The sequence below is a fragment of the Anabas testudineus genome, chromosome 23, assembly GCF_900324465.2.
Source record: "Anabas testudineus chromosome 23, fAnaTes1.2, whole genome shotgun sequence".
In the NCBI taxonomy this organism is placed as follows: domain Eukaryota; kingdom Metazoa; phylum Chordata; class Actinopteri; order Anabantiformes; family Anabantidae; genus Anabas; species Anabas testudineus.
The window spans coordinates 6,049,439-6,067,891 of NC_046631.1; the positions used below are offsets into that span (position 1 = coordinate 6,049,439).

Here is an 18,453-nt window from a genome sequence, read left to right on the forward strand (position 1 = left end):
CTCACCACTGACCCGATGCCATCTTGATAGCAGCACTCATCGGCTTATTTGCTTTCATCCGGAACACACACACACACACACAGAGATGCGGGGAAAAGGTCTGCGACGCTAGGCTCGAGTGTAGGTTAGCTGACTACAGCATGCGTGGCTAAAGGATGGTATTTCACATTTACATTTATGAATATATCTTTCCACTGCATCCCCTCTGGTTGGATCTGAAAATAGAGAAAAATTATCACAGCGAAGGGAAAAAAGAGGGAGAAAATATTATGTTATTCATGAGGAAAACTTCTGTTGATTCTGGGAGAGAAAAAGAAGAAAAAAACGTCAGCACATTTTAAGTCAAACACCCTTGGTTACTGCTTTTGTAACCAGAAAACAAGATTTTTTTTTCACTCCCCATCTCCCTCTCCACCTCCCTTTTTTTTTTTTTCTTGCATTTACAACACCTACAGGACAAGATTGCTAAATTGCGAGGACAGAGCAGGTTCATCATTGTGATGCAAAAGAAGTTGAAATGCCACCCCAAGGCGAGGTAGCTGAGTTTGGGGGATCAAGAGAAAGTGAGAGGGAGGGAGGGATAAAAAAAAAAAAAGTAGCTCAGACCTTTGATGTAGCAGCAACAAATTTACCTTGTGACAGAAGATACATGGGTGCAATAAACGAGTTATACCAGCCCTTACACATGCAATCAGATGATTCTGGCCAGGGTGTTAATTGGATCCTAACCGGCAGATCTGATACGCCTGGGCCCCGTTGGTGAGGGGGAAAGCCTTTCCAAGTGATGAACTATAATTCACTGAGCTGCTTGAAGCACTTGTAATTTACTGTGTGTCACTGATGAAGAGGCTGATCCAGTGGAGGCCATATTACCTGCAACATCAGAGGGAAGTGTCAACCCCCATCCCACCTCCCCTTCACTCTCACATGTGCGTTCGCTCACTTTCTTTCTATTTCAGTGCTCCTCTCTCTCTACTTTTTTTTTTAACTCCCCCTCTCTCTCTGTTGCTCCCATTTGCTCTTGAAATATGTATACCTGCAGGAGGCATACGCTGGGAGTGAATTGTGCCAGTGTAATGATAAAGGTGTGACAATTTGTACTGATAATGAGACAAACAACGTGCACAAGCTATGTCACACACTACACCGGCGTAAACTACTTTGGAGAGGCTTAATCGATGACTATCTGCATGTAGAGATAAATCAATATGGAAATTGTTGTAAGCCCATCCCTGTCTCCTCTAGCTTTTTATTAGAGGCTTTTACATGATGGCTTTTTATGTTATGATAAATTGCACTTCCCATGCACTGCTGCCAAACAGCTATGGAAATTGATTTAGAAAAATATTGAGTAATCTGCTTAGCTTCATTCCTGACAGTCTGGAGTATTGATCTCTCTAAGCTGAAAACACGGCATGCGTTTGAGTGAGTGAGGCTTATATGTATGCATGTGTGATTTTGCATAATAAACACACACATGCACACATACCACACACTTGATCTCCAGAGTGAGGCACTTGCCTCGCCAGCTGCCCTGTAGCTTAGGTGGTCCTCCAGCCAAGAGTCCCAGCTATCAATAATCATGTGGCTACATTTGGCAGTAATTGGCTAGTAACTGAGCAGTGTCAGCTAAAATGGAGTTGAGAGGTCAGAAGTCCACAAGCAACAAGGGGAGACTGAGTTTGGGCCCTCCACCTTCTGGGATGCTGAGGAGATTGAGATGAAATAGGGGGGGTGCTGGGATAGAGAGCTTTTTTTTCTTGATGTCTTTCTCTCTCTCTTTCTGTGTGTAAAATAAAGCTAGTGGCTTAATTAGCAGTGACTCTGTCTGCCAAGGATCCACAGTAATTACCAGCTAGGACCCCTCCATTTCTCATTGCGTTTATCTGAGCTGTGTCTGAAGCACAGCTCAGTCCCATGTCCACTACTGCAGGAACAGCCGCTGTCGTTGATAACAGCCCCATGTTCGCTGCCTGCACAATGTTTATGGCCAACATGTTATCACCAGTACACCCCCATTTATTAGTGCTAAGTGAATTGTATGGAAGGAAATCAAATAAAAGGAATTCCTCTCTGCTGGACTTTAATTGTTTAAGTTTGAACTCTGATACACCACTTATCTGCAGCTTTAGGTAATTTGAGTTTGCTAATAAAAACTCATTGCTGTAAAGATAAAGTGCCATACAGTGGAGTGGGTGTAATTGCTGGAATTGCATTTGTCCATTGGTCCAGACAGTTAGAGGCAGACAGCTATGTTAGGCAGCCAGTGAGCAGCATACGTTGCAGATGTGGTGTTTTGCATTTATTGCAAGAATGCCCAGTTAAATCAAACATGAGGAAGGACTTGGATGCCAGCATTGGCTGTAAGAGGTGCCTGAGCTTTCTGGAGAAGAGCTTGACCTTTAGTGAGGCACTGGCAAGGCTGGTTAAAGGCTGTGGGTGTCACAAGAGTGGTGTAATGATCTGCTTGTTCTGGTGAGGCCCCCACCAGTGTTTTCACATCAGGAGCCAATTTAAAGGTCCTTTGTTTTGCTCTTCAAGTTTGAGGGCAAACCACATAGTTTCAAAGTTCATATGAACACAACTCATCATTAAGAAGAGGGACATAAACAAATAGCAGTTCAAACGGTTAGCACAGTTAAAAACAAACATCTTCCTTACAAATGTCTATTAAGCGCAGCTACATCCAAATGACTTGTTTAAAAGTCATTTGCAAGCTGGTCTTTTCCAGCAGAATCACTTTTTCTGTTATTAAGGTCCCCAGAGGCCACATCAGCTCCAGCTAATTTCAAATTATTTTATAAATCCTATTAATATTTTTGTGCACAAGTGCTGGAAATATATCCTTTTGGATTACAGAGAAACAGAGGCGCAGCCCAATTGGATATCATTGCTCCTCTTCTACGAAAGAGAGTCTATTCACGGTGTGTGGATGTTTACGCCACTGCCATCGTCTAGTAAATGCTCATTAATTTTATCCCTTCGTGGCAAAATCATTTCTAGGAGAGGCAATTCAGCCTCCTGTTCCTTTCAATTCACCGCTCACGTCAATCAAGCCCTCATGCAGTATCCTGCAGAATGGAGGTGTTATATTCCTGCAATTATCATGTCATATACTCGAAAATGTAAATGAACGTGTGTGTAAAATTAAATTTATGGGTTGTCAGTGAAGAATAAGAACCAGGAGAGCAATTACTTATCTGCTTTCATCTTGGAGCCTCTGATACGTCAAGCAGAAAAGCATGCAGTTAAATGCTGGAATTAGCATTGTGCTGCACTTCACAATGGACGTGGGCCAGTGCCTTTTCTCCCCTCTCTTTCTTTCCCTTGCCTTTTCTCTTTTATACTCCCCTCTTTTTGTTTGGAGCAGTGGTGAAACGAAGATGATTATCACCCATTACGTCTTGAAAAAGCAAACGAAAGTGTAAAAGGAAGTTCCCAATTTCATAGCCTGATTGTTTGCTGTTTTTTCTGCTGTTCTGTGGTGAAGGCTTGTTTAGTTTTAGTCATTGTTGCTGAAAACCTGCATGATTTATTTACAGGTTTCTGAGTGTAAATCCTTATATTTCACCACTTACACACCAGAAAACAGTTCGAACTACACTGTAGGATTTATTTAATACCACTTTATATTTGCATGTGCATACATTTGTGTTAAATCCTGCATGTCAAGTCTGAATCCCTTTTGTGAACCAACACATCTTTGAGCTTGCATCCAATTAATAGTCTTAATGAGTGCATCTCTCATGTTGTTTCTCAGCTGCACTCATCCCATTGTCATAGCATCCAACACAAAACCAGGAGTGACTGCGGGGGTAATTACTTACCAAGCAAATGTACCTTTAAGGGTTAATAACATTGAAGGTGTAAGCACAGCATTTGCATAATTACACACGGACTGTTTAATTTGCAACTTTTGACGGCTTTTGTTCAGCACCTCGCTTATTGTGAATGCATTTTCTTTTTGCGCTCTTGCATTGAGCAGTCCAAAGAAGAAAAGACATGTACCACAACATCCTCCTCCTCCTCCTCCACCTCTTCCACCTTAGATGGAGTCCCTTCTCTCTAAGACCCTAATGAACAATGGAGGCAGGATTTGTTTGAATATGAATATGAATGTGCAGCAAGGCTGGCTGGAAGTTGACCTTCAGCTGTGATTTTCAGTTCATCAGGATTAGTCAAGGCGGGCGATCAGGAGCCACTAATGCATAATGACTTCTAAAATGAAAAATGTGTAGTGACCATGCAAATGTCTCGGCTAATCAAAGAGGGGGGAAAACCTGGGGTGGGGGTGGGCACTGAGGAGAGGAGAGCTAAACAAGGACGTGTCAAGGCCTGACAGAGAGAGAGAGAGAGGAGGACGGAGGAGAGACATGCATGGAAAGTAATCAAGGCAGCTTGATTAGCTGGCGATGAGGATAGGGATGTCTTATTGGCCCCTTGACACGCCATATAGGCTAGCTACTGTCACCGCAGCTCCATGCCAAACACTGTCGCAATTAGCATCGCTGAAGGTCTAACTATATGTTGATATTTTAATCGTGTTCAAACCAAATATAGCGTGTCTGTAGAGCATCTTTGTTGACAAGATGCAGCATCCAGTGCTAAAACATTACATTAGTGCGTTGTTGTGTTAGAAACGTCAAGCTATTTTGTGTCCAAGCTGATTACACTACATTTAAAGGTCATATGGGAAAGGAAGAGGTGATTTAATCAGGCTAGTGAAGTGTGTGTGTGTGTGTGTGTGTTTATATAAGTCTTACTCACTCAAGAAGAATCAACTAATGAACCATTGTGTAGTTGCACTTGATAGAAAATCATCCACTCGTGTTGATTTTATTTTTCATAAATGAAAGGTAAACAACATTCAAAAGAATTTTATATAGAAAAGTTGTATAGAGAAGAGCTGAAAGTGCATAACATTACTGATAGCCCACACTCCCTTGTTACAATATGTGCTCCCAATCAAAGACCAAAGAGAAACATATCCTTAATCTATTCATCTGCTGCCTCAGAAGTTGCTAGCATCGCTGCCTTAGAAGAATTTGGCAGAAATACAGCATGTGTATCTTTGTTTTGTTTTGTTATTGCAGTTTGACAGCTCGTATTTTAATGATTATCATCTAAAAATGACATCAATTTTTCAGAATGGCATGTCAGTAAAGAGTAAGAAACACTTTTTGACAATGTAAAACTTGATAAAAAATGTGCATCTAGTAAAACAAAAACTCCTAACTGTGCAAACAGTCGTTTCTCTATTTCCTTTCCCTTTAACATGAGAAATTGCTTGGGGTGAACCCCCAACCTCCCAGCCACAACCCGCTACATCACGTTGATTGTGCCTGCCATGTGTCCACTTCATCAGCGTAGTTTTAATCAACTTTAGAGTTGTGCATTTTCATGCTGTTTTACAATAGCAGCACTGATAGGCATGTTAAAGTGGGAGAGTTCAAGGGTCCCACTAATTAAGGTCTATGTCTATTTAAATCCCTTACTTTTCCCAGTGGAGTGGAAGCAGGACAATAAGATGAGCAACACAAAGGCACAGCACCCATCTGTCCTTCAGCATCTCCTCTAGGCTGCCAAGCGTCACGGCCATGGGAGGCCTGCTCTCCCTACCTCTCAGTCACCAATTACTACATTCCCAGTAGATCCATGCCAGTAGGCTTGACGCACATCTCTGTTGCTCTATTTTTCACAGTTTTCCCTTTTTAGTCATCACTGCATCAGTTTCAATCATATTCTCTTATTGTTTGTCCATCTCTCCTCTTTTGCTTCTCCTTTGCGCCTGTTCCTTTGTGTCATACTCTCTCTCTCTTTCCTGCCTCTCATTCTACCCTTGTCTTTGTCATCCTCCCTGTCCAGGTTCCAGTGTCAGTGGCCATGATGAGTCCCCAGGTGATCACGCCGCAACAGATGCAGCAGATCCTCCAGCAGCAGGTGCTTTCTCCCCAGCAGCTCCAGGCCTTGCTCCAGCAGCAGCAGGCTGTTATGCTGCAGCAGGTACGCACACATGCACACACTCTCACCTAAGTGTAAACACACCTAGACAAATATTTAGGCACAAACACTGTGGCACATGCAGGCACACGTAGACCTTGATGCAAGACGTGCCCCATCAGCAATGAGCTGTACCAGCACACAAACACATTGTGAGCTAGGTGCACAGTCATGACACTACGTGATTAATCCAACACAGTTTGATTTCACCCAGAAATACTCACATAAACTTAAAAACATAAAACTCTCTTACTTGGCATCATTGTACACCCAAATGGCCCCACACATCCCTGAGTCACTGCTGCGCAAGTGTATCACAGCCACCAGTCACTCATGCCAACTCACCACAGCCCAGTGTCCTTGACACGCTTACCAAGAGGAGCCTGGAAATTGACGTACTTGTTCGTGTCACCTCTAATTAACTGTCTCTAGTGTGTTGCTGGTTCAATTCCCTGACAAGCGTTCATCAGGGACTGAGAGAGTAGGGCTATGTTGGGTTGGCCACTAGAAGATGAATGATAGGTGATGAATGATGTAATATTTGGAATCAGCTCGAGAAAGCACACACTTGGCACAGTTTGGTGTCAGAGTTGAAATGCATTTCTCATTCACAGATTTGATTAAGGGAAGGAGAATTGTTTAATTAAGATTGCCATTGTCATTCTGATGATTCCTCTTCATTAACAGATCTCAGACAATAGATTTGGTTTGGTATTAAGCTGTTCCTTTGCACAGAAACTATAGGAATGTAAAGCTTTACACTTGATTTTTTTAGGTGTATAGTACAGTATTTATTTATTTTTTAATATAGTGTAGTTAGTAAATAACCATTCCAGTCATATGTGTCATAGCCTGCCTTCTTCTTTAAGCCAAACAGCCATATGAAGTTCACCTGGAAAAAAAAAAAGAAATCATCTTTTAAATAGCTGTCACTGTCTGTGTGTTAAAGTAAGAATGGAGTGAACCTGTTCCTGAGAGGGTTTGTTCTGTTTATTTCAGCCACTCAAAGGAAGTCAGAGTGTTCTGGCAGCCAAATGCGTAGTTAACATGATGAATTGTTGCCCTCTACAGAACTCTAGGACTATTAAAAGTCCATATGGGGAAAACAGTGGAAGACAGCAAAAACACAAAAGCCACAGAAACTATTATTTGTGCAAAAGTTTCTACATAACCAGCATGTGAAGTGCAGCTGGTGTAGAGCTAGGAAAGATTAAGAGGAAATATCTAGTTAATCTAAGGGGTCTACTTTGATGGCTTTTGCATGTAAATCATTTAGAATTAGATCTGAATCCCAACAATGTCCTATAATTTAAGAAGAAATCAAGACTATGGAATTATTCCAGGTTAAATGAAACTGAATGTGTGTATTTACTGGACGTGTACCTAGATATATATGTATTTTCACATTGTCCTCTCCCTCTGCCTCTCTGTGTGTGGGTGTACAGCAACACCTGCAGGAGTTTTACAAGAAACAACAGGAACAGCTTCATCTGCAGCTTCTCCAACAGCAACACCCCGGCAAGCAGGCTAAAGAGGTAGGTGCACCTACATACACATATATACATCACCTTAGGTTTCCATACAAGAAGAATATACAGTAGAAATGTGCACTTGTAGATTGCATTTAGTGCAAATACATTTAACCAAGAGCTCTCTTTACTCGTGCGACTCTTCATGCTATCTTCATGCTTAATGGCGACGCAGGAACTTAGTCCATTTGTAAACCGTTTCAAGTGGCTATCGCAAAGTATGCATACACACGCTGATTTATTGAAGGGACACCAGAAACAAAGGGTCCCGGCTCTAAGTCGTTAATGAACTGTTTCTGTGGGCGTACAAACACATGCACCACTGCTAAAGTTACGGTGTACGACGCTCATAAATCACAGTGACAGGCAGCCGGCCGACAGACGTGGCTCTGTCTCGTTCTCTTTGGCTATCAGAGAACAGGAGACGAGCATGACAGCCTTAGCCACGTTTGTGTAACCTTGTTGTTGGTGAGCGCCCGTCCACAGCTCCATGCAGACAACACTGTATGTGTGGAAGCAGTTAAATTGATCAGGAAAAAAAGAAGGTATCGCATAAACACATGCACACTGTCATTCTTTTTGCTGTCTCTCTGTGTTACACCTCTCAGTGACTCCTCAAGCAGCCCATTATGCTGCCCTTACAGGAAGCTGCAACTGACCTCCCGGCGGCTTTGTTTCTGTTTGGATTTGTGAATAGAGTTTTTCAGGGGCCCCGCCATCAAATATGGAATAGAAATTGCTCCCTTATTTCTCTTGAGGCAGGGTGGAGGCGTATGGGGGTGGGAGGGAGGGGAGTAAAACCACCTTCCTCCATCACTCCATTATGCAGCCTGTTTTCCAGTGAGCGCATCACAAGTTTTGCCCCACCACCTCCACCTCCACGCTTTTCCAGGTCCACCATGATATAAGCATGCAGTAATGTGTGAGCGTAACAAGCTGCGTGCACACACACACACACGTATATGCCGAGGAGAACAAAAAAATGACGTACAGTAACTAAGATACGGTGGAATAAGTGCAGGTGTTGCCGGTTATTACCTGAGTTCTATGTGTTTCTTAGTTTGAAATACAGATGTGTGATATGGCACTGTTTTACAGTCCCTACAATCCCACTTTCTCTCTCTGGCTTGTTTCACCACAGTGACTGAGTTTGATGTTTTTCATTTTGTTGTTGTTTTTGTTGTTGTTTTGCACAGGGCTTATGCAATTGCCTGTCTGGCCCAGCGATAAACAACTCTGTGAGGCTGCGAGGAGAGCAGAAAAGGGGGGCTGGGACGAGGGGGAGCCATTGTGCATGTGTGTGTGCTTCTCTATGCATTCACGCGCACGTGATGCTGTAAAATGTCTCATTCTGCTAGTTCCCTCCGGCCACATAAGCTGTAACAGACCATCAGTGAAAGCGAGACAATTAACTATCAGAGGTGGTGGAGGGGTATGCTGCATGGGGGATTATACCAGAGGCTTAGTATCAAACACAATCACAAGGCACATACATTGACAGGCTTGAGAGCTGGCATATCAGCACTGCTTTGTGTCTGTTTTGCGTATGTGTGCACATGGACACACACACACACAAAAAAAACATAAGAAGGCAACAGTACTGTGGTACAGCCCAAAATCTGGAGTAGAGAATAGTGAGCACAGACAGAAAAGGAGAGTGTGCGAAGAGGCAGAGAGGTGTAGTTAAGGTCACAGCAGAGGCGACTGAGTGCAGACTCTCCACACACACAGGACAAACACTGCTCCGTCTTCTTCGCTCCTCTTCCTCTCTCTCAGTTGTTAATTCATCTGTAATTTTTTCCTCCCTCCACTCCTCTCCTCTCCTCTACCACTCCTCTCTTGCTCCTCTCTTCCTCCTCCTCCTCTCTATAGCAACAGCAGCAGCAGCAGCAGCAGCAACAGCAGCAGCAGCTGGCCGCCCAGCAGCTCGTCTTCCAGCAGCAGCTCCTGCAGATGCAGCAGCTCCAGCAGCAACAGCACCTGCTCAACATGCAGCGGCAGGGCCTGCTCTCGCTGCCCGGGCCCGCTCCCGGGCAAGCCGCCCTGCCCGGACAGACCCTGCCCCCGCCAGGTAAGAAGAGAGTGGAACGGGAGGAAGAGGGAGAAGGGAAGTGTGGGATGTGGTCATGTTCATCCTGAGCACGTGACTCCCAACAGTAGTGGTCACATGCTTCCTGTATTTTGTCTGCAGGTGTGAATGTGTGTCACCGTCTGCATGTTTTCCACTGGCTCTTCCTGCCGTCAGATTTCCATCTTGTTTCTCTGAACCTGTGTTTTCACTCTTCCTCTGCCTTTCTAGTCCGCCTGTCTTTGTTTTTCTCATTGGTATGCACCTGTGTGTCATCTCCAAGTATGTCTGTCTGTCTGCTTTCCCTTCATTGGTATGCTCTTCTGCCATCCACTCTGTCCCTAACTGTCCACATGATCATTTTGTCTTCTGTTCTTCCTGTCTCTGTCTCTCTCTTCTTGTCTGCTTATGGCTTTCTTTGTCTACCTCTGTTTCTCTCTTAGCTCTACCCTGTCTGTTTGTTGTTTTGCCATCTCTATTTCTATTCCCCTGCTTCCCAACCCCCCTTCCCCAGTTGTTGTTGTTGTTGTTGTTGTTGTTTACTGCCTTCACCGAGAGCCAGCGAGAGGAGAAAGAGGAGAATAAAAGGACAGAGAGAGAGGAGAGTAGGCTCCATTTTCTGCTCCTGAGCCAAATAAACACCTGGGTTTGTTGTTTACCACTAAAATGGGGAACAACAACAGGCATGGAGATGTTAGAAGGAAATCAAAGGAGTGAATATTGCATAATTACTTTCCAAGCTGAAAACAAGCTGTGGTTAAAGCTTGTTTATCTCAGATGCAACATGCGCACATTAACAATCAATGTTTTATAGTCCTTACTCTAAAAACACCAATCTTGCTGCAGCTGAGGACCACATTAGTGGACAATAAACAGGTGATACTGGTAACAGTGCAGTGAAGCAGCAGAGAACGACTTTTCCAACTTTTCAGCAGTTAAAGATTTGGATATCTAATCTCTGCCTCATGCTGAATCTTACAATTTGTTATTTTTCTTCATATCTTTCCTTCTGTCTTCCGTTTCCTACTCACCCACCCACCGATGTTTACCTCCTAATTTGACCTCCGTCCTCTGTTGATTTCACTAGCTGGTCTGAGCCCCGCAGAGCTTCAGCAGTTGTGGAAGGACGTGACCGGAGGCGGCGGTCACGCCATGGAGGACAACGGCATCAAACACAGCAGCAGTGGCACTAGCACTGGCGGGAGTGGCGGCGGTTTAGACCTCTCCACCAACAACTCTTCCTCAACTACCTCCTCCTCCAATCCCGCCAAAGCATCGCCGCCCATCTCTCACCATTCCATCGCCAACGGACAGTCGCCCGCCCTCAACCACAGAAGAGAGAGGGAAAGGGAACGGGAAAGAGAGCGAGAGAGGTAAAATAACTAAATGTCATCCAGCCATCTCCCTGCGGCAGTAAGGGGAAAAAAAAGCAGAGAAGATGAAAAGTTTACAGAGGCATGTTTGTTTCCCATCACACAGGCGTGTTTAAATGTAGGAACACATCAGAACGCTGAACTCACATCCACAGTATTTGTCCTTGTTCAACATAACAGCGTCGCTACTACAGGGAAACACAATATTTTGTTTATTTGTTCAAGAGTTTATTAGTGCCTTGGTAATATTCAAAAATAAGAGCCTTGTTCTCCCAGGGGACCACGTGTAGCATTGAACGCACTTAGCTTACACACAGATATCAAAAGCAGGGGGAAGACGGAAGGCAGGCAGGCGCACTTACAACAAGCCTCTCTGGCAGCCAAGACAAGGTAACCTCCTTGTACATTAAGTATTTAGTGCTTTCGCTCTTTCTTTTTTTTCTCTTTTGAAAATTACCTTCCTTGCTTGCTTGTCATGTAAACAGAATATGTGATGCCTTGAGTGGCGTTTCCAGGATGTTTATCCTTGTGATGGCGTCTTTTATGAATGCAGCCAGCACCAAAACACTGACTGTTCACATATCTGCCTATCTGGCCCATGCATTATTCAAAGGCTTTTCTTGGGCGATATTATAATAAGGACTTAAGGTAGCGGCGTGTGCATATGTGCCTGTGTGGATGCTTGCTAGAGACTCACACTGGAGGTGGAAGTGCTGTGTAATTGGTTTAAAGTAGATGCTATCTCTCCAGCACTACTAAAAGGAGGCTTGAAAAAGATATCTTTAGAAGGAAGACAGAGAGAAAGAGAGAGGTAGGGAGAGAATGGGAAAAGAAGAAAGAAAAAAAAAAAAAAAAGACTTTTTATCTGCCTGTGTCCCGAGGGGTGTGTGGTGTCTCATAATGATCGAACAAGAAATATTGTCAGGAGCACTGCTTACTAACATGCCACAGATCGATGTGGGGAAAGCCCCTCTGTAAAACATAGTGTGAGCTGTGCCGGCACTATCCATGGGCCACACACACAGGCAGGCATGCACGTACTGTGCTGTAGTCATCGACCACACACAAACATGCACAAGCAAGCACAACCCACAATCAGACAAATGCGCAGATACACTCGGCAACACACTCTTGTTCACATTTTCACACACAGACAGATGCACACACCAGTGCCAAGCCTAAAGGTTAAACTGTCATCTTTAATAGGATGTGCTGTCTAGGCAGGGTCGTAACTTATTTGGGTGCCATTTGAAAAACGCCAGAGAACCCCTGCTCCCCTTGTCCTCAAAGAACATAAGTTACACACAGTATTAATCTCCTGATGAAAATTATATGGCTGTCTGGATTTTTAATGTTTACTTGAAAGCCTCCACCCCTCCCCCCTGTAATAGCTTTACAAGATGGGATGGTGGCTGTGGTGGAGACAAAGCTGCAGCTCACTCTACTGTAGATTTCCACTGGAGATGTTAGCTGAACTTATATTTCTCACACACTAGTCTATAGTGTAAGTTAATGCAAGCACACATCGTGGTTATTTAGCTTTAGATGCCAAGTTAGATATGGTTTAGTACTGTTAGTGTGTTTGTATGGGACTCTTTCACTCCATCTCTCCCATCTAGACCTAATTGAGCCAGCTCTGACCTCTTTCCTTCTGACTGTAACCTCATCAAGCCTTTACAGATTCTCTCTTTTCATTGTTACTGTCTTCTGTCTCCCTTCTCCCCCTTTTCATCCTATTCACTTTCATGTTTGTTCATTTTTTTTGTGTTTTTTTTTTTTTCTCTTTTTCTTTTTGTTCTTTCTCCAGTTCACTGCATGAAGAAATTGGAGGGACCCACCCCCTGTACGGTCATGGTGTGTGCAAATGGCCCGGCTGTGAGAACATCTGCGAGGACTTTGGACAGTTTTTGAAGTAAGGACATGCACTGTGACACAGATGTTATACTGGAGATGATGTCTGCTCACCTCTCCTTGTTAATACCATGTGTGGGTTTGTATGTGTGTATCTGTGCGAGAGGCTGATACCTATTTTAGTGAGAAACACATCCAAGTTATCCCCTACACTACAGCACCTCCTCTCCCTGAGTACAGAGGAGCGAACAAAGAAAACATCACTGCTTTTCAAACAGCACATTTTGACCTTCCAGACAGCCAGTTGACAGGGTTCAGCTCTAGCAGCACAGGATTCAAACCAACTCTGATCCATAACAAATCTCCTTCCTGGCATGGAGGGGCCTGATAGGTTTGTGAAAAAGCGTCAAAAGCTAATGGCAACTCGCACGGCCGCACACTTACCTCCGCAACAAAAGCCCCTATTCACTGTTGTCATGGTGCAGGCACCAGAGCGAATGAACTCTTCATGCTCCATCAACAATTTAGTTAATTAGCTCATTTGTAATTGGCCGGCTTTGTTGCCAGGGATGTTAGTTGGGGGACATCAAAGGAAGAAGGTGTTTGCAGCACTGCCGATTACAGGTTATCACATTGCCACTCACTGAGAGTCGCTCTCTCTCTCTCTCTCTCTCTGGTTCTCTCTCTCTCGTTCTCTCTTTCTCTGCCTCTCTCTTTCATTATCACTCTTTCCCTGATTCCCTGCTCTCACACAGAGAAGAAAAGAAAGGGAAAGCTTTAATTTGAATATTCTAATTAGATTTGTAATTAACTGTGAAATAACGATCTGGCGAGTGTTTTTCACAGGCTGCAAATGTCCATGTGAATTCACATAAACTCTTGAAATCAGGACATTGTTCCGGCGTATTTTCCAAATTATGCATTTTTCTACTGTAGTGACTGTAATAAGTTGCAGAAAGCCAAAAAAATTACTGATACAAGAAACTAGTTCACCCATGGGGATCTGCTGTAGGATTTGGGTCAGGCTTTTGCTAATTCTACAGCAGTTTGTGAATTCAAGCTAAAAGGTGTGTCTGTGAAATGAAACAAGTGTCAGAAATATGGTGTTTACCAGTCTTTCAAAGAGACAGCCAGGCAGTACATTAGGCTGCATTTTCACGCTCTGTCAAAGCATACAGTAGACTCAAAAGATGCAATTGACTGCAATGGATTTAAATGAATCAGAGGTGAATATATATTACAACAAGTATGTTTGTTTATCCTCTGTGGACAATGTGCCACATACATGTCCAGGTATCATCTAGTTTTCTATGTGCAGTCCATTGGCCAACTTACACTAGATGTGCATTAGTCCAGAGGGGAAGAGTTTGCCTTGAAGCTTGGGAGCAGATGTGTGTGTGAGGGGGCATATCTGTATCGGATTAGCAGGTTTTCTGATATCTTGTCCTATCACCTCAGTACACTTACTTAAAGAAGACATCACTCTATCCCTCTGCACTGTACGCTTTGTTCACACGCAAACACCTACGTCTGTGTGCTCTGAGGATACTGTTCCTAGGTAGCTTAGCTGGTTATTTAGGTGAGGAGCAGAGATGCACTGTATAAAGTGATGTGCCGGTGAATGCAGTAAGCTGGGAAGCCAATGCAAAACAATGCGAGGTTGTAAAGGCAAACTGACAGAAAGCAAGAAAACAGGTAGATTTCAAACATGATAACAGGAGCACAGGTTGGCAGACGGTTTTGTAAGAACGTTTGGTAGAACATCGACTGCTACAAAACAGAACAGTGTCTTGGTTGAGCCCCCCCCCCCCCCCCCCCCCCTCCGCACACACATCCCTGCAAGTCAGAGGCTGACTCGATACTGTAACCCAGCCGGCACATGAAAACAGACACCAACAAAGACGGCTGGCTCCTCATCAGAACAAAGATGGCTGCTCGGTGGCGTGCCTTGGAGCAGTGATTGTCGGTGTCAGAGGGAGTCCTTTTATGTTTCTAGAGATGCCAGTCGACTACGCACACACCCCTGCATGCATGCACACACACACGTAGACACAGTTTAAACGGGGTTACATAAAGCGTGTGTCAGATTTGGATGACAGTTTAGATGTTGGGTGTGGGTTACGCGCGCGGGGAGGGAGGCGGGGGCTCAAGTCAAACTGGAGTCTCGTAGTTCGCTGTAGGAGCTCAGCTTAGCGGCGGTGACACGTTTAGTCATCTATTGTTTTGTTGCATGAAGAAACTTGTCAAGATCAGCATTTAATAGCTCTTCAATGTGCTTTTAAGTGTTCTCACCTGGAAAAGGTAGCCCCGAGGTGGCTGGCACCCTGAATTAGCTCTCTGAAGTTCAAAATGAAATAATATCACTGGGAATGTTTCTTGAGCGGTGGGTGTTGGTGTGTGTGGTTGTGTGTGTGTGTGTGTGTGTGTGTGTGTGTATGTGTGTGGTATTTGTGTTAGTTACAAGAGAAAGAGAGAGGGGAGAAGGAAACATTAATTCTATTAGTGCCTGTGCTTGAGCTATTTTTGTGGAGAGCCTTCAAGACAAACAGAAAATGCAGCTCATGCTTTAACACTTTGCTACTACATATCATTTGTATTCACAGCTGTATGAATCCGTCTTTATCCATATAAAACCACCATCTTATTGCAGTTTTTGTATAGACCACTACACTTATTGATGTTTCTTCACCAGCATATACCTGTCTTTTCTCCATTACTTCGACCTTTCACCATTTTCACCTCTTTCAAATCAATGTCCTCCTACCTCAATAAGATAGTCAATCTATAAATAAACACACACACACAAGGAGCAAACACAGAGAAAAACACACACACACACACACACAGTTAACTTTTCCACTCTGTCACTACTCCGCTCTCCTTATTACTGGCAGAAAAGCAGGCTCCGTGTTAAAATGGCAAGCTCAGCCGCTAACCTGAACGTTGGTGTCTGTAACCCACTGCTAATTAAACCCACAAGGCAACAGCCAAGTGTCTTCGTCTCTCTGTAATGTACACACGCACATACACACACTGTGGAGGCAGGCAGGCAGTCAGGCAGGCCCCTGGCCCTTGGATAGCTGAGTTCCCCTCTACCCCTCCACATGTCTACTGCTCTGTGACAAGACCTTTAAAACGGAGGACATTACTTATGCACCAACACCATGGGGAGTGTGTGTGTGTGTGTGTGTGTGTGTGTGTGTGTGTGTGTGTGTTTATGTATGCTATTTAGTACAGTATGTGTGTAGCTTCATATGGCTATGCATATGTTTCTTCCTTTCCTTATATGTGTGTGCATGCATTAGTATGACTGAATTGGTGTGAACCACATAGACAGTTAGGGGACCTTTGTAGCCCCTGATAATACACACAGACAATTAGCAGAAGCATATCATCCATATATGCTGGTTTGAGTAGATTTATTAGTAGGCCCTTAGTGGACGTTGATGGCCTATACATATTCATATACAAAACTGTGGGGAAAAACCTCTGAGATGTTTTGTTCCCTTCTCTTTAAAGAGAAAAGAAAAACTGCAGCATTCGGTAAAAAGAAATCTTTATCCGAGGGTTGAAAAACAACATCTGCGTCTCTCCCTCTGTCCCCCTCATCCTCAGTCTCTGTTTATCAGTCTCTTTGTCTCTTTATTTGCTGTTATTTACTTTGATTTCTTTACCTTGCCACAATTCTCAATCTCCATCTCTGCCTTTTCTTCTCTGTTCTCACGTCGCCTTCATCACATGGGTAATTCCCTCTTCAGGGAAGAAATCAATTCCACTAAAATGAGGCATGAACAGTAAACACAAACAGTAGCCTGCCAGCCTTGACAGAGGAACATTTGTCCTCCACTTGTAAGTTTAAATAGCTAGACCTGGATGCTACGTTCTCTGTTTCCTCATGGTAATTTACATTTTCACCTTGAAATTGTTAAATTTTGGTTATAATTAGAAGCAGTCATAAGGTAGCAAAGATCAGAAGTACAGTGAAATGGCCACGTTGTCACATTGATGAAACAAAATCGCATAAGAGCAAAGGGTTTGGAGGGAAATAGCGTAAGAACAAAGGGAAGTTAATAGTTTAGAGAAGAGCAAATAAATATTCACATTTTGCCCACATCTCAGTAAATAGGGTCTTCTTCCATTATTGTTTTCTGTCTTCCCATCTGCTTCTGTGCCCCCCCCCTCCTTTCTTTGTGTGGCATTATTAATGCTCAGTAGGACATGCCGCTATTTGAATATTTCATAAATGCATGTAGTAATCTGCCTGTAATCACCTTGCTAACTGGCCAGTGGTGGAAAGTAGGTGTGCTAGTGATGTAAAGTGTGTGTGTGTGTGTATGTGTGTGTGTGTGTGTGTGTGTGTGTGTGTGTGTGTGTGTGTGGGAAAATAAGTAGCTGGAGGACTGATGAGAGGCCTTCACACCCACAACACACACACACACACACACACACACACGCACAGGCAAAACAAGTAAAACAAGCTGCCTGTCGATGAGAGACAAACTTAATAATAGATTTTTCCCCCTCTCTCTCTTTTTTTTGTAATGAGGTATCTTCAGGGACAGCGAGCAGCCTGCTCTGTGCTTTTGAAGCAGCTGTAATTCATGACATACACCATACATCATGTGCATAAGATAGCATTATGGGCAGTGAAATGAAAAGGGTATTTGCAACATTAGTTCCTTCATCCTGCGAGGGACGTGATTAAATGATTAATGAAATGCCCCCTTTTTGCATGTGCATTCTGAAACAGCAATTAGGCACAGGGCTGGAGAAATCCACCAGTTCGTCCCTCCCCTCTCTGCCGCTATCCCTCATCCGTCCCACTCCTCACCCCTCCTTTTCTAATACTACCTCATTCTTGATTTATAATGAAATATTTCTGAGCATTAAACCAGAAATGGCTACAAAAGCATAAGCAGGGATGAAATGGAACGGTTTTAAATGTGTGCGACGTAATTGAAAGGTACAGAGCTATTGTGATTACAAATGTTCTATTCAGTTTTTGATTGGCAGGCCGAGGGAAACTGGCTCGATGAGTTGTCTTGTTTTGCACATTGCAGATAAACAGGAAGTGAGAGGTCTGGAAAAGAATGGAGTAATATGTGGTGGCAGTGTGTATTTCTGCGTGTTTGTATATCAGAGTGCGTGTGCGCTCCTTGTGTGCCAATCAGTGTTGGTGCAAGTTCATGATAATGTAAGCGAGTGTGTGTGTTCTTAGATAAAGTGAAAGCCAGGGAGAGAGAGAGAGAGATTTTGTACTCCCTCTAATGCACTGGAGGCTGCGCTGTAAATGATCATTGAAGGGTCTGCAAGCTAACCTATAATTACTGGAGATAAAGTGGCAGCTCTGGCATTTCATAAGCATGCCTCCTCAAAGCTTGCTTTGTGAGTTTGTCACCAATGATCATTTAGATAGAGGCTCATTACCCAGCATCACAACACTTTAGAAACCCCTTTTCGCCCCATATTTGTGTACTGTGTTGTTGCCTATGTGTGTGTGAGTGTGTGTGTCTGCGTATCCGTGCTCCACCAGGAATAAAGGTCTATCTTAATGGTGAGGCTCTTTTGTGTCCTACAGACGAAATCCAATCAAGACAAAAACCCTCATTGACTGTTATGGCTGTCTCGCTGC

General features: G+C 43.7%; 1 protein-coding gene across 2 annotated transcripts in view; it reads left to right on the forward strand.

Annotated features, from left to right (window-relative positions):
* Positions 1 to 18,453, forward strand: part of foxp2 (forkhead box P2) — an 87,810-nt gene that overhangs the window by 52,378 nt on the left and 16,979 nt on the right. For both annotated transcript variants that reach the window (XM_026364395.1, XM_026364396.1), the window contains 5 exons: positions 5,866 to 6,003; positions 7,446 to 7,535; positions 9,402 to 9,600; positions 10,685 to 10,970; positions 12,778 to 12,882. In XM_026364395.1, the coding sequence (XP_026220180.1) occupies positions 5,866 to 6,003; positions 7,446 to 7,535; positions 9,402 to 9,600; positions 10,685 to 10,970; positions 12,778 to 12,882 (818 nt within the window). The remainder of the gene's footprint in view (positions 1 to 5,865; positions 6,004 to 7,445; positions 7,536 to 9,401; positions 9,601 to 10,684; positions 10,971 to 12,777; positions 12,883 to 18,453) is intronic.